At 41.6% G+C, this 16,122-nt stretch overlaps 2 protein-coding genes across 3 annotated transcripts in view; one reads left to right on the top strand and one right to left on the bottom strand.

Moving 5' to 3' along the window:
• The window catches only part of MCC (MCC regulator of WNT signaling pathway), a 283,142-nt gene that overhangs the window by 162,524 nt on the left and 104,496 nt on the right, over nt 1-16,122 (top strand). The window lies entirely within an intron of this gene.
• On the bottom strand, nt 8,251-8,849 carry LOC309804345 (large ribosomal subunit protein uL22-like). The gene has a single exon (XM_082621704.1). The coding sequence runs from the start codon at nt 8,718-8,720 to the stop codon at nt 8,280-8,282; it is 441 nt and encodes a 146-aa protein (XP_082477830.1). The 5' UTR covers nt 8,721-8,849; the 3' UTR covers nt 8,251-8,279.

Here is a 16,122-nt window from a genome sequence, read left to right as displayed (position 1 = left end):
CCTCAAGTCCATTCTCTAGTAGGTCTGTGTCTTTATTCCTGTCTTACCCCTATGTTCTTCATGACATTTTTTTTTCTTAAATTCCATATATATGTGTTAGCATACAGTATTTGTCTTTCTCTTTCTGACTTACTTCACTCTGTATGACAGACTGTAGGTCTATCCACCTCATTACAAATAGCTCAATTTCATTTCTTTTTATGGCTGAGTAATATTCCATTGTATATATGTGCCACATCTTCTTTATCCATTCATCCGATGATGGACACTTAGGTTGTTTCCATCTCCGGGCTATTGTAAATAGGGCTGCTATGAACATTTTGGTACATGTCTCTTTTTGAATTATGGTTTTCTCAGGGTATATGCCCAGTAGTGGGATTGCTGGGTCATATGGTAGTTCTATTTGTAGTTTTTTAAGGAACCTCCATACCGTTCTCCATAGCGGCTGTACCAATTCACATTCCCACCAGCAGTGCAAGAGTGTTCCCTTTTTTCCACACCCTCTCCAGCATTTATTGTTTCTAGATTTTTTGATGATGGCCATTCTGACTGGTGTGAGATGATATCTCATTGTAGTTTTGATTTGCATTTCTCTAATGAGTAAAGATGTTGAGCATCCTTTCATGTGTTTGTTGGCAGTCTGTATATCTTCTGTGGAGAAATGTCTATTTAGGTCTTCTGCCCATTTTTGGATTGGGTTGTTTGTTTTTTTGTTATTGAGCTGCATGAGCTGCTTATAAACTTTGGAGATTAATCCTTTGTCAGTTGCTTCATTTGCAAATATTTTCTCCCATTCTGAGGGTTGTCTTTTGGTCTTGTTTATGGTTTCCTTTGCTGTGCAAAAGCTTTTAAGTTTCATTAGGTCCCATGTGTTTATTTTTGTCTTTATTTCCATTTCTCTAGGAGGTGGGTCAAAAAGGATCTTGCTGTGATTTATGTCATAGAGTGTTCTGCCTATGTGTTCCTCTAAGAGTTTGATAGTGTCTGGCCTTACATTTAGGTCTTTAATCCATTTTGAGCTTATTTTTGTGTATGGTGTTAGGGAGTGATCTAATCTCATACTTTTACATGTCCCTATCCAGTTTTCCCAGCACCACTTATTGAAGAGACTGTCCTTTCTCCACTGTACATTCCTGCCTCCTTTATCAAAGATAAGGTGACCATATGTCCGTGGGTTTAACTCTGGGCTTTCTATCCTGTTCCATTGATCTATCTTTCTGTTTTTGTGCCAGTACCATACTGTCTTGATTACTGTAGCTTTGTAGTATAGTCTGAAGTCAGGGAGCCTGATTCCTCCAGCTCCATTTTTCGTTCTCAAGATTGCTTTGGCTATTCGGGGTCTTTTGTGTTTCCATACAAATTGTGAAATTTTTTGTTCTAGTTCTGTGAAAAATGCCAGTGGTAGTTTCATAGGGATTGCATTGAATCTGTAGATTGCTTTGGGTAGTAGAGTCATTTTCACAATGTTGATTCTTCCAATCCAAGAACATGGTACATCTCTCCATCTATTTGTATCATCTTTAATTTCTTTCATCAGTGTCTTATAATTTTCTGCATACAGGTCTTTTGTCTCCTTAGGTAGGTTTATTCCTAGATATTTTATTCTTTTTGTTGCAATGGTAAATGGGAGTGTTTCCTTGATTTCACTTTCAGATTTTTCATCGTTAGTATATAGGAATGCCAGAGATTTCTGTGCATTAATTTTGTATCCTGCAACTTGACCAAATTCATTGATTAACTCTAGTAGTTTTCTGGTAGCATCTTTAGGATTCTCTATGTATAGTATCATGTCATCTGCAAACAGTGACAGCTTTACTTCTTCTTTTCCGATTTGGATTCCTTTTATTTCCTTTTCTTCTCTGATTGCTGTGGCTAAAACTTCCAAAACTAGGTTGAATAAGAGTGGTGAGAGTGGGCAGCCTTGTCTTGTTCCTGATCTTAGTGGAAATGGTTTCAGTTTTTCACCATTGAGGACGATGCTGGCTGTGGGTTTGTCATATATGGCCTTTATTATGTTGAGGAAAGTTCCCTCTATGCCTACTTTCTGCAGGGTTTTTATCATAAATGGGTGTTGAATTTTGTCGAAAGCTTTCTCTGCATCTATTGAGATGATCATATGGTTTTTCTCCTTCAATTTGTTAATATGGTGTATCACGTTGATTGATTTGCGTATATTGAAGAATCCTTGCATTCCTGGAATAAACCCCACTTGATCATGGTGTATGATCCTTTTAATGTGCTGTTGGATTCTGTTTGCTAGTATTTTGTTGAGGATTTTTGCATCTATGTTCATCAGTGATATTGGCCTGTAGTTTTCTTTCTTTGTGACATCCTTGTCTGGTTTTGGTATCAAGGTGATGGTGGCCTCGTAGAATGAGTTTGGGAGTGTTCCTCCCTCTGCTATATTTTGGAAGAGTTTCAGAAGGATAGGTGTTAGCTCTTCTCTAAATGCTTGATAGAATTCGCCTGTGAAGCCATCTGGTCCTGGGCTTTTGTTTGTTGGAAGATTTTTTATCACAGTCTCAATTTCAGTGCTTGTGATTGGTCTGTTCATATTTTCTATTTCTTCCTGATTCAGTCTCGGCAGGTTGTGCATTTCTAAGAATTTGTCCATTTCTTCCAGGTTGTCCATTTTATTGGCATAGAGTTGCTTATAGTAATCTCTCATGATCTTTTGTATTTCTGCAGTGTCAGTTGTTACTTCTCCTTTTTCATTTCTAATTCTATTGATTTGAGTCTTCTCCCTTTTTTTCTTGATGAGTCTGGCTAATGGTTTATCAATTTTGTTTATCTTCTCAAAGAACCAGCTTTTAGTTTTATTGATCTTTGCTATCGTTTCCTTCATTTCTTTTTCATTTATTTCTGATCTGATTTTTATGATTTCTTTCCTTCTGCTAACTTTGGGATGTTTTTGTTCTTCTTTCTCTAATTGCTTTAGGTGCAATGTTAGGTTGTTTATTCGAGATGTTTCCTGTTTCTTAAGGTGGGATTGTATTGCTATAAACTTCCCTCTTAGAACTGCTTTTGCTGCATCCCATAGGTTTTGGGTCGTCGTGTCTCCATTGTCATTTGTTTCTAGGTATTTTTTAATTTCCTCTTTGATTTCTTCAGTGATCACTTCGTTATTAAGTAGTGTATTGTTTAGCCTCCATGTGTTTGTATTTTTTACAGCTCTTTTCCTGTAATTGATATCTAGTCTCATAGCATTGTGGTCGGAAAAGATACTTGATACAATTTCAATTTTCTTAAATTTACCAAGGCTTGATTTGTGACCCAAGATATGATCTATCCTGGAGAATGTTCCATGAGCACTTGAGAAAAATGTGTATTCTGTTGTTTTTGGATGGAATGTCCTATAAATATCAATTAAGTCCATCTTGTTTAATGTATCATTTAAAGCTTGTGTTTCCTTATTTATTTTCATTTTGGATGATCTGTCCATTGGTGAAAGTGGGGTGTTAAAGTCCCCTACTATGAGTGTGTTACTGTCGATTTCTCCTTTTATGGCTGTTAGTATTTGCCTTATGTATTGAGGTGCTCCTATGTTTGGTGCATAAATATTTACAATTGTTATATCTTCTTCTTGGATGGATCCCTTGATCATTATGTAGTGTCCTTCTTTGTCTCTTCTAGTAGTCTTTACTTTAAAGTCTATTTTGTCTGATATGAGAATTGCTACTCCAGCTTTCTTTTGGTTTCCATTTGCATGGAATATCTTTTTCCATCCCCTTACTTTCAGTCTGTATGTGTCTCTAGGTCTGAAGTGGGTCTCTTGTAGACAGCATATATATGGGTCTTGTTTTTGTATCCATTCATCCAATCTGTGTCTTTTGGTGGGAGCATTTAGTCCATTTACATTTAAGGTAATTATTGATATGTATGTTCCTGTTCCCATTTTCTTAATTGTTTTGGGTTCGTTATTGTAGGTCTTTTCCTTCTGTTGTGTTTCTTGCCTAGAGAAGTTCCTTTAACATTTGTTGTAAAGCTGGTTTGGTGGTGCTGAACTCTCTCAGCTTTTGCTTGTCTGTAAACGTTTTAATTTCTCCATCAAATCTGAATGAGATCCTTGCTGGGTAGAGTAATCTTGGTTGCAGGTTTTTCTCCTTCATCACTTTAATTATGTCCTGCCACTCCCTTCTGGCTTGTAGAGTTTCTGCTGAGAGATCAGCTGTTATCCTGATGGGGATTCCCTTGTGTGTTATTTGTTGTTTTTGCCTTGCTGCTTTTAATATGATTTCTTTATGTTTAATTTTTGACAGTTTGATTAATATGTGTCTTGGCGTATTTCTCCTTGGATTTATTCTGTATGGGACTCTCTGTGCCTCCTGGACTTGATTAACTATTTCCTTTCCCATATTAGGGAAGTTTTCAACTATAATCTCTTCAAATATTTTCTCAGTCCCTTTCTTTTTCTCTTCTTCTTCTGGAACCCCTATAATTAGAATGTTGGTGCGTTTAATGTTGCCCCAGAGGTCTCTGAGACTGTCCTCTGTTCTTTTCATTCTTTTTTCTTTATTTTGCTCTGCCGCAGTTATTTCCACTATTTTATCTTCCACCTCACTTATCCGTTCTTCTGCCTCAGTTATTCTGCTATTGATCCCATCTAGAGTATTTTTTATTTCATGTATTGTGTTTTTAATCGATGCTTGATTCATCTTTAGTTCTTCTAGGTCCTTGTTAACTGTTTCTTGCATTTTGTCTATTCTATTTCCAAGATTTTGGATCTGGGAAATAGAATCTTGGATCATCTTTACCATCATTATTCTGAATTCTTTTTCAGGTAGACTGCCTATTACCTCTTCATTTGTTAGGTCTGGTGGGTTTTTATCTTGCTCCTTCTCCTGCTGTGTGTTTTTCTGTCTTCTCATTTTGCTTATGTTACTGTGTTTGGGGTCTCCTTTTTGCAGGCTGCAGGTTCGTAGTTCCCGTTGTTTTTGGTGTCTGTCCCCAGTGGCTAAGGTTGGTTTAGTGGGTTGTGTAGGCTTCCTGGTGGAGGGGACTAGTGCCTGTGTTCTGGTGGATGAGGCTGGATCTTGTCTTTCTGGTGGGCAGGTCCACGTCTGGTGGTGTGTTTTGGGGTGTCTGCAGACTTTTTATGAGTTTAGGCCACCTCTCTGCTAATGGGTGGCGTTGTGTTCCTGTCTTGCTAGTTGTTTGGCTTAGGGTGTCCAGCACTGTAGCTTGCTGGTCGTTGAGTGAAGCTGGGTGCTGGTGTTGAGATGGAGATCTCTGGAAGATTTTTGCCGTTTGATATTATGTGGAGCTGGGAGGTCTCTTGTGGACCAGTGTCCTGAAGTTGGCTCTCCCACCTCAGAGGCACAGCACTGACTCCGGGCTCCTCAATTTGGGATGATGTGTTGTCTATTCATGTATTCCACAGATGCAGGGTACATCAAGTTGATTGTGGAGCTTTAATCCGCTGCTTCTGAGGCTGCTGGGAGAGGTTTCCCTTTCTCTTCTTTGTTCTCACAGCTCCTGGGTCTCAGCTTTGGATTTGGCCCCGCCTCTGCGTGTAGGTCGCCGGAGGGCGTCTGTTCTTCGCTCAGGCAGGACAGGGTTAAAGGAGCAGCCTCTTCGGGGACTCTGGCTCACTCAGGCCGGGCGGGAGGGAGGGGCACGGAGTGCGGGGCGAGCCTGCAGCGGCAAAGGTCGGCGTGACGTTGCACCAGCCCGAGGCGCGCCGTGCGTTCTGCCAGGGAAGCCGCCCCTGGATCCCGGGACCCCGGCAGTGGCGGGCTGCACAGGCTCCCGGAAGGGCGGTGTGGGCAGTGACCTGCGCTCGCACACAGGCTTCTTGGCGGCGGCAGCAGCAGCCCCAGCGTCCCACGCCCGTCTCTGGGCTCCGCGCTTTCAGTCGCGACTCGCGCCCGTCTGTGGAGCCCCTTTAAGCAGCGCTCTTAATCCCCTCTCCTCGCGCACCAGGAAACCAAGAGGGAAGAAAAAGTCTCTTGCCTCTTCGGCAGCTCCAGAGTTTTCCTGGACTCCCTCCCGGCTAGCTGTGGCACATTAGCCCCCTTCAGGCTGAGTTCTCGCCGCCAGCCCCAGTCCTCTCCCTGCGCTCTGACCGAAGCCCGAGCCTCAGCTTCCAGCGCTGCGCGCCCCAGCGGGCGAGCAGACAAGCCTCTCGGGCTGGTGAGTGCCGCTCGGCACTGATCCTCTGTGTGGGGATCTCTCCGCTTTGCTCTACCCAGGTATGTGGGGGGTTTCTTGCCTTTTGGGAGGTCTGGGGTCTTCTGCCAGCGTTCAGTAGGTGTTCTGTAGGAGTTGTTCCACGTGTAGCTGTATTTCTGGTGTATCCGTGGGGAGGAAGGTGATCTCCGCGTCTTACTCTTCCGCCATCTTACCCGGAAGTCCTTGCAAACATCATTCTCGAAGGTGAAAAACTCTATACTTAGTCTTTTAAAAGCTGGCCATTTGGGCTTCCCTGGTGGCGCAGTGGTTGAGAGTCCACCTGCCGATGCAGGGGACACGGGTTCGTGCCCCGGTCCGGGAAGATCCCACATGCCGCAGAGTGGCTGGGCCCGTGAGCCGTGGCCGCTGGGCCTGCGCTTCCGGAGCCTGTGCTCCGCAACGGGAGAGGCCACAACAGTGAGAGGCCCGCGTACCGCAAAAAAAAAAAAAAAAAAGCTGGCCATTTGACCTATGGAGTTTCCCACAGTCCAGATGTTGCTGATTGTTCACCCATGGTGCACTTCAGCATGTTCCTCTGTCCCCTGTATTTCCTGCAGAATGGCCCTGGATCCAGAGGACCAGTCAGATTCATGGCCAGTCCCTCTGGCAAGACTGTAGAGGGTATTTGTTTTTCCACTGGGAAGCACATAGTATCTGGTTGTCTTGCCTTCTGAGATGTTAGCAGCTATCTTGATACTCAATACCCAAGTTCACTGATTCATCAAGACTTTACAAAATCATGATATTTTAGTTCTACCATTTCTTTCTCAGTTATTAATTGAAGTGCTTTTATAGAGACATTTCCCATCATCTGTGATTTATTGAAACATATAGTTCACAGAGGAAAAGCAGAATCATTGCTTCATTCTTTTGATTTATTTAACATTTTTCAAGATAATGAATTATTTATGATCCTCTAAAAGTGGCCAGTTACTTTTTAAAATACAATGAACTTAGGGATTTAAACATATTTGGGTTTCAGGCCTTTATAATTATTTTCCTTGTAGAAACTCAAAGTATACTATTTTTGGCCAGTAAGAACCTCTTCAAGTTGGCTCCTGAGTCTTGACAGGAGCTTAGTACTTACTCCAGGCTCATCTAGTACATTTCTCACTCCAAAACTGGAATTAAGCATTCTCCATGTAGCCTTGGTTTTTCTCTGTAGAAAATGGTATTTCAAGACTGCAGTCTGGGTGCTAAGGGTGTTTATTGCTTCTAGTTTGGTCATTATTTTTAGGCCTCTTTTATAAACATAGCCAGGAAATTCTTTATTCACTTATTTATTTATCTACATATGTATGTATTTATACATTTTAAGATAAAATACCTTAGGAGCTCATAATAATTTCTCCAATTTAAATTCAGACTACAGGGTTCTTTTACTTAGCTTCTGTATTTTATTTGTATATCCTTTCTTTCACACTAAAAATCTTGGTTCTGAAGTTTACAGAGGATGATTGGATAAGAATATTCCATAATTACTCGTTTGCTTCATTCCATATTATATACAATCAGTCTCAAAATAATAACATTAATACTATCATAACAAATACAGTTACTGAGAAGAATTTTTAAAGTTTTTTTTTCATTATGCTTTCCTCATTCCCCCAGTTTTTTGCAACTGTACTATATCTACACTGCCTGACCCTATGGCCATTACATCTTAGACTTTCTCCTTTTAGCCCTTATTTAGTCTTCTACAAGTAAATTATATATTTCATGTTTATCATGGTCTTTATGTCAATGTCCCTCTGTTTGTTTAATGCTGGAAGCTATTTTCTAGTAGATTTCCTCAGGGAGGACTCATGGGAATAATCTTCACCAACTTCCTGCTTGTTAATAACAATGTGTCTCTGCCCTTACTTGAAAGGCATTCTTGCTGGCTATAAAACCCTTGACTCATCTTTTCTTTACTTGAATATGTTTCTTTATTCTATTTTGGCATAGAGTGTTGCTCTCAAAGTCTGTTAATAATACAACTTTCTCTCTCTCTCTCTCTCTCTTTCTTTCTTTCTTTCTTCCTCCCTTCTTAACTTCCTTCCTTCCAGTAATTTTACTAGAGTAACTCTTTTTTTTTACTTTTATTTGCATTTATTTTTTTGCAGCATTTATTCCCGGGCCATAAGTTTCTGTTTCTTCAATTTCTTCTGGGATATCTTTTTCTTCTGGGCAACCTCCTCTTCTGGTTTAGGAACAATCTGTTTTTTTTCAGTAAGGATCATCTCAATGTGGCACGGAGAGCTCATGTATGGGTTGATCTGACCGTGAGCTCTGTAAGTCCTATGCCGCATCTTGGGGGCTTTGTTCACCTGGATATGCTCAATGACCAGAGAATCTACATCTAAGCCCTTAAGTTCAGCATTACTCTCTGCATTTTTGAGCATGTGCAGTAAAAATTCAGCACTCTTTTTGGGCCACCGACCCTGCGTCCAGCCCCACTGTTTGGCCTGGGCACACCTACCAACTCCACCATTGTAACGACGGAATGGCACACACTGCTTCTTTAAAGTGACATCCTTCAGATACTTGGTGGCTTTTCGGATATGCATATACCCTTAATGGCCTGGGCTGTTTCACGAGTGTTCTTAAAGTGAACACGAAGATTTGAACCTCTCGACTTGCATGATTTTGTGGGATTTTCTGGGTCAAGTGAATAGCGAACCATTTTTAGAGGTCACCTCAGGCCGCTGACCGGAAAAGCTAGAGTAACTCTTAATCATTCTGGTTTGATATTCTCATGTTTGCTGTGTTTTCTTTTGATTATATTTTGTAATCTTTTTTTTTAATTTCGGAGAAGTTTTTTCTAATTATAGTGTTTAATATTAGTTTTGTTCCCTTGCCTTTTCTTTTTCTTCAAGGATGCTTATTATTTATATCTTAGATCTTCTTTGCCTGTCTTCAGTATCTGTCACTATCTCAAATCCTTTATATCTCTCCCTTTTTACCTTGTTTTTCCTGTTCTCCATCTTCTGTTCTTCTTAGGCCTTATATGTTGTATTTATCCCCTCCTGTGTGCCTTCTGGCTTAGTCATATATTTCTGCATTTTTCTTTTATTTCTTTTTTGTGTGTGTGTTCTATTACCTTCTTTCTGAGTTTTTCTAATTTTGAATTATGTTCTTCCATGTTTTATGTCATTTCATCTTTTTAAAGTCTTTTAGCTTATTTTGAAATAGTAGTCTATTGTTTGGGACTTTTTGTGGGGAGAGAGGTTCTCTATTTTGTGGCATGCTTTCATGGTTTATAGGGACGTTATTCTGCTCTTTTTCATTCTTCTTTCTTGTAACTTTATGTGGGATTTGCCCTCAATACTGTTCTTTTTTTCATTTTTATGTGAAAAATAGTTTCTTTGAACTTTTAGGAGGCAGAGTTGAACATGGCCTTTTTAAGTTCATAGAGCTTCCTTGTATTCACGAATATGACAACCTGCTTTCCGACACTTCCTGGCTCTGTTCCCCTCACCTGCTTCTATCTCGATCTGTTCTTTCCCTTGTCTCTATTACCCTATCCTGTTCAATTTTGATCCTACTCCCAGCACTTTGTCCTCTTGGCAGAGAGTCCTAGGGCCGGTCTTGAAAGTTCATAGGGACTAGTTGCCTTAGCCCCTTAAGATCTTACTGTGGGCCCCTTGCTCACTCACTCTTGGCTCAGGCAAAACCCCTCCCAGTTGGCCCTCCTCACTTTCCTGTGTATACTTACTGGCTGTTCTGGGGGTTTCCAGTTCTCGGGTCCCTCAGTCTTTTTCTTCCCTCTGCTTCTGCCCACACAGACACCATTTAGGTCTTGTGGATGCTGTTGGTTTGTCCCTACCTGCTTCTGTTTTGTTGTTCAGGAGGATACCTTATCTCTAAGCATTTGGTTTTGATGTGTAGGTTCTCTATATTTGTGTGGGAATTCAGAGAGATTAAAAGAACAAGGCTGCCACAGTCATCGGTCTAGAATGACCTACGGCAGGTTTTGAAAACTCATGTTTCATAATCTTAGACTGTTCGAGTAGAGAGGAAAGACCCTTTGTACTTGAGATCATCTACTTCCACATTTGACAGGCAATCCAGAGAGGTTAACTTGCTTACCCAAGGTCAAATGAGCAGCCAGCCCCAGAGCCAAGACAAGGCTACCAGTGTTCTTTCCTCATACAGGATGTTACAGAGACAGAAATTTTCAATTTTTACTTGGATGAAAACTTTATATTTTCCTTCTGATTATAAAAGTAACAAAAATGTGATAGAAAAAACTGGAAAGACAGCATTATAATATTTATAGTGGACTCTGGTGAATTAAAACTTTTTAAAATGCTTTGTTGTTGTTTCTTAAGGTGTCTTTTGTTTTTTGAGAAAGTAGTTATTTTTGCATTAAAGAAAAAAATAGAATGGTGTTAAGCTGGTGTAAAGCCAGCCATTGTTAATCGTTCTTATTGGTGAGAATTTTTTTGGGGGGGAAAAGAAATTGTGAGTGCTTTTAACTGGAAGCTGGCATGTACCCCAGTCTTGGATTTTAAAAGATGACCGGGAAGGTTTTTGTTAAAATTTAAGTCTCAAAGACAGAGCAGCTTGTGCAGAGGATGATAAGAGGAGAATGGGAAACTTTTTGTCTGCTATGTCAGGGATTGATTCAGCTCCCTTTTGACTTAACTTATGGTCAAGATAATCTCATGTAATAGTTTTGTTGGCTGGTTTTACCCCTGATGGTTACATCGTAGTACCATTAGTTGACTCTCTTGCTTGTATACTTACAGTAAATATACTTAAAAATTACTCTTCCTTTCACTGGAAATGTCTTCCCAGTTCAGATACTGGGACCCAGGAAAGAACATGAAAAAAAGATTAGTCTTGCCAGGCTTATACCTTTTATAAAGATGAGATTTATGCAAGAAAAATTAAGAGCAAGGAAGTGTCTGTGCCGTGCTTTCTCTGTTACATGCCTTGGTAAGTGATTCGTGTTTGAGGCTTTACCAGATGGTGGAAAAGCAAGTTTGTATAAATGTATAGTCTGTGGCTTTAGTAAGTTTTACCAGCTCTCTAAATATTACAGAGCTATGATTAAAATGTAAAATATAAATGGTGCTTTTGTTCATCAGAAATAATCAAAGAGAGCTTCATAATCTGTTGAGTAATTATTAATGGTGATACTAGAACTAGTTGAATGAAAGAAGGCTCATTATACATGGGCAAAAGTCGGTGGAGTTTTAATAGTGATGGGAAGGGAAGAGCTAAGTAAAGGACCCCCAATACCAATGTGATAGGGAAGGCAAAGTGCTTCTGTATTTGTATCCTACTGCTGTGTAACAAATTGCCCCAAACTTACTGGCTTAAAACAACACACATTTATTATCTTACACATTTATTATCTCCTGTGCATCAGGATCCCAGGCATGGCTTAACTAGGTCCTCTGCAAGTTTGCCGTACGGTGTGGGCAGAGCTGCACGCTCGTCTGGACACTCAACAGGGAAAGAGTTCACCTCCAGGCTCACTCACATCATTAGCAGAATTTCTCTGTGGTTGTAGAATTCATGGCAGCTTGCTTCCTCAAAGCCAGCAATGGAGAGAAAGATTCTAGAATAAATCTTCTGGCAAGACAGTCTTATATAATGTAATGCAATTATGGGAGAGACATCCCATCACCTTTGCCACATTGTGTTAGTTAAAGGCAGTCACACGTCCCACCCAGATTCAGTGAGATGGTAATCACACAAAGGAGACACAGGGGTCATCTGGTCACCTTAGAGTCTGTCCATCACAGCTTCCTGGGGGATCTGATTAACAGTGCCACTATTAGCCTACAATAGTGATGATCACCACACTTCTTTAGCTCTGTTTTGTGCCAGGCAGTATAGCAAGCATTCCTCATGCTTTATCTCACTGAGTTCTCATAATGACCTGTGATGAGAAAACCTTAACATTCCCATCTACAAATGAAGAAATTGTGAGGTTTAGGGAATTTGAATATCTTGCCTGAGATTATGGAGCTAGAAAGCACCTAAAGTCAGGGTATGAATCTAGGTTTCGTGGGAATCCATAGCTATACTAGTCCTGTATTGTTTTTTAAGCTGCCCAGGCTGCCCTGGGGATCTCAAAGAGGGTGGGGAATAGGGCACAGATTAATTTGGTTTAAGTATCTACCCTCCCAAATCAAACAGGTGCTCAGACCCGCGCATGCGATTTGCACCAACACTAAACACCTTCTTGGGGAACAGACTGGTGGGAAAGTGGCGAAGGTTATATACGGCTTTCAGCATATTTTCTTTGCGTTTAATACCAACAATTATTTTCAGTAACTGCATTTTTAAAAAGTACTACAGAAGGAGATATATCAAAACAAGCTTCTGAGCCCCTTTGAAATTGGTCAGTAGTAATACAGTACACCTTCTATTTCTAAGCTCTCTGTCTTTAGATAGCAAGTGTTCTGAATTTTCTACTGCTTTTAGGAAGAAGACAAATATAGTTTTCATTGTAATGGAGAGAGTGTTTTCTTTAACCTTTCTCTTGTATGAGATACTTACAGAGGTAGTATGGATGCCTTCTCTTTGCCAGGATCTCCCTCCCCCCATTCCTTCCTTATTTGTTTATACTCTTCGGTACACTGCTCTAGCTGTTTTGTTTTGTCAATGTTGTTTCCATTTCTGCTGAGCCTCTTTGTTTAGTTGGCTTGGTTCCCCACCCTAGCCCTCAGGAGAACCTGGGCAAGGACTTCGAATGAGGGTAGAAATATCCTGAGTGGTATTACTTGTGATCAATCCTGTGTGACCCTGAGAAAGTAGAGTAACTTCTTAGCCTATTTTAAAAGGGAGTGGTGCCGACCCTCTTCCCACGATGGTTGAGAGGGTTAACGAATGAATGATGGCATTGCATTTTTCAAGAATGGAGTTTATAATACCCTTAGGTTTGACAGCTGGGACTAATGTGATGATTAAAGATCAGTGGCCTTTGTGGAATAAGATAAAAACCCAGTGAAGAACATTAATAAAGCCATAAAGCTTCTTAGCATCACCGCATTACACAGGGTTTTTCCAACAAGGGCTCAAGTTCTCAGGCCAGTCTGTCTCAAGGCTGACTCACAGCTTTATCCCTGGATTGCACCAATTGCAGAGATGAGCCTAAAGGGTTTTATTCTTAGTGGTTGTAATGATGATATTGCTTGTTTTTATTGAACATTTTTGCATATAGGCAGTTTCACTCATTTATGTGGCTAGAGACAAGTATTTATATAGATTTTAAATTTGCTTCATCATATGATAGGAGAGCGGAAACTTAGAGAAAAAGCTCAGGGTATGTATTAAGCTCCAGATGAAATTCAGGAAAAGCAAAATTCCATCCTATCTAATCCCAATCTTTTTTTTTTCTTTCTTTGCCTTTCAAACTGCAAGTCTGTAGTTGCAGGAGAAATCCAGCTTCCTAATGATACTGACCTCCAGAAATTCATGGCAGGCAAGATGCTGCAAGCCTAGGCTTTCTGGCTTTGCTGTACTGTAGGATCAGTCAAAAATGCAGTATAGGTTGGAGGACCCTGGGTAAAATTCTCTGTAATAATAGAAGAAAAAAAAAGCAGTAGCATGTTGTTTAAGACCATTTCATATTTTGCTCAGCTGAAATTATGTGAGGTGTTTCTTTTTTTTTTTTTTTTTTTTTTTTTTTTTGCGGTACGCGGGCCTCTCACTGTTGTGGCCTCTCCCATTGTGGAGCACAGGCTCCGGACGCGCAGGCTCAGAGGCCATGGCTCACGGGCCCAGCTGCTCCGCAGCATGTGGGATCTTCCCGGACCGGAGCACGAACCCGTGTCCCCTGCATCGGCAGGCGGACTCTCAACCAGTGCACCACCAGGGAAGCCCTGTGAGACGTTTCTATACAGTAAGGAGGCGAAAGTAATCCCTCGTCTGCAAGTTTTGGTAGAAGAAGCCGCCATCGCTTTCTGTTCGGAAAGTTGTTCCTGAGTAGTTGACTTTGGTAGCTAAAGCTGGCTTGATGGGAGCTGGAAGGACTTAGAATTCCCTGCTTTATACCCCCTTCTGTCTACTTTTCTATTTCGGTGCTCCCAGGGGGTTGAGGAGAGAGCTATTGGGGTTTCCTAACTCTCCTCTGGTATTGTAAGGCAGAATGTTCATGTTTCCTGGAGTTCACCAGAGGTGGTTCAGGGTAAGAGACCAAGGGGGGGTCACTCTGCTGCCACTTGAGGTCTTTAGGTAAAGGGTAAGGAGGAGTTAAGCCCACAGCTCAGGGAGCTGGAAGGGAGTAGAGGCGAGAAGGCTGTGGCTGCGACAGCCTCAGCCCCTGATGGCACACACAGGACTCTGAGGGCTTTGCAGAGCATTCTGTTTGCTATCTGGGTTTTAATAAATAGTCCCTGTGCATTTGCTCTGTTTTCATCTATAAAGTGGTTGTATCATCAGGATATGCAATGATAACAAATAACCCCAAATGTTCAGTGGCTTAAATTATCAAAGGTTTATTTTTTGGCTTCTTGCTGGGAGCTCACTGGGACTGGCAGGAAACTCTGCTGCATTGTCCTCCCCCAGCCTCCCAAGCTGATAGCCTCTACCATCTGGAGTGTTGCCCAGGGGAAGAGAATATGGGAAAGCCTGCAGAAGCACTTAAATGCTTCTAGGCAAAAATGGTGTGTATTCACTCATATCTTCCTGGACAAGCAAGTCACATGGCCTTATTCAGCTTCATGGGGGAGGAGAAATATTCCTCCACGTGCATGGATGGAGGTGAACCAGAGTCTTGGTAAACGTCCCTGCAGGCTGCCACCAGGGTGCTGATGCTTATGTGATGTGCATCCCTTATGATGGTCCTGGCGGTGCCCCACATACCTAAGAAAATACTGGAGAAGAATGAACACCATTTGAAAAAGGATCTTGTTAATGGATTATGAAAAAGTGGATGTCTTTTTATCATTCTTTAAAATTTTCTATAATGGGGCTTCCCTGGTGGCGCAGTGGTTGAGAGTCCACCTGCCGATGCAGGGGACACGGGTTCGCGCCCCGGTCCGGGAAGATCCCACATGCTGCGGAGCGGCTAGGCCCATGAGCCATGGCCGCTGAGCCTGCGCATCTGGAGCCTGTGCTCCGCAACGGGAGAGGCCACAACAGTGAGAGGCCCGCGTACCGCAAAAAAAAAAAGAAAAAAAAATTTCTATAATGTACTTAAATTGTAACTTAAAATTGAAAAACTTGTGCAAACGTTCAGTGGTCATAGGAGTAATACTCTTTTTCCTGTTTGGTTGTCATTGTTATATTACCTTCTTAAATGAGGCTTTACTGGAATACCTGCCCATAAGTGACTCTCATATGGAGGTGCAGTATACAGCTTGACCTAGCCTGTGTCCTTGTGAAACAGAATACCCGAAATCACGTAGCCTCCTGGGTTAAAAAACACTCTCGGAAACTCGGGTTAGTGAGAGGCATGGGCAGTGTGATACTTGAACTGGGCCTCATTTTAACAGGCCAGTCCTGCTTGTGTGGGAGGCCGCCAGGGCAGGAAGGCACTGATTGCTCACAGAATGGCTTTGTCTGTCCTGGGTGCTCCCCACTCATCTGCCACTTTTAACACACTGATGTGCCCCATTCCTGGGCTTGGTCTTGTGCAGTTTAATGGGAGCTGTTTAACAAGAGTGTTTTTTTGAGTTCTTTTGGCTCCTGCAGGTGATGACTTGTTTCATCCTGCACTGTTGCCCTTGTGGGAATTGATACACTTCTCCCAGCACCACAGCTTGGGAAAGCTCAAGGGGTTTTTTCATTCAGCTTGGAGAGCAACGCTTCCGCTCATCTTTGGCTGGGCATGATGAGTGTGCATGGAATGGGTGAAGCGTGTTTAATGAGATACCTCGAGGGGATTTTGGTTTGTAACATCAACTATGAGCTATGTCCTGAGCTATGTCTTCTCAGTCATTCATTCATCTGGAGGCTAGGAGTTTCGATAATTATTTTCCAGTATTCTCTTTTCAATGGGAAAAGACT

The sequence above is a fragment of the Mesoplodon mirus genome (genome assembly GCF_964341445.2).
Source record: "Mesoplodon mirus genome assembly, chromosome: 5".
NCBI lineage: Eukaryota > Metazoa > Chordata > Mammalia > Artiodactyla > Ziphiidae > Mesoplodon > Mesoplodon mirus.
The sequence above is the reverse complement of the archived record's forward strand: the minus strand, read 5'-3'. Positions and strand labels throughout refer to the sequence as shown.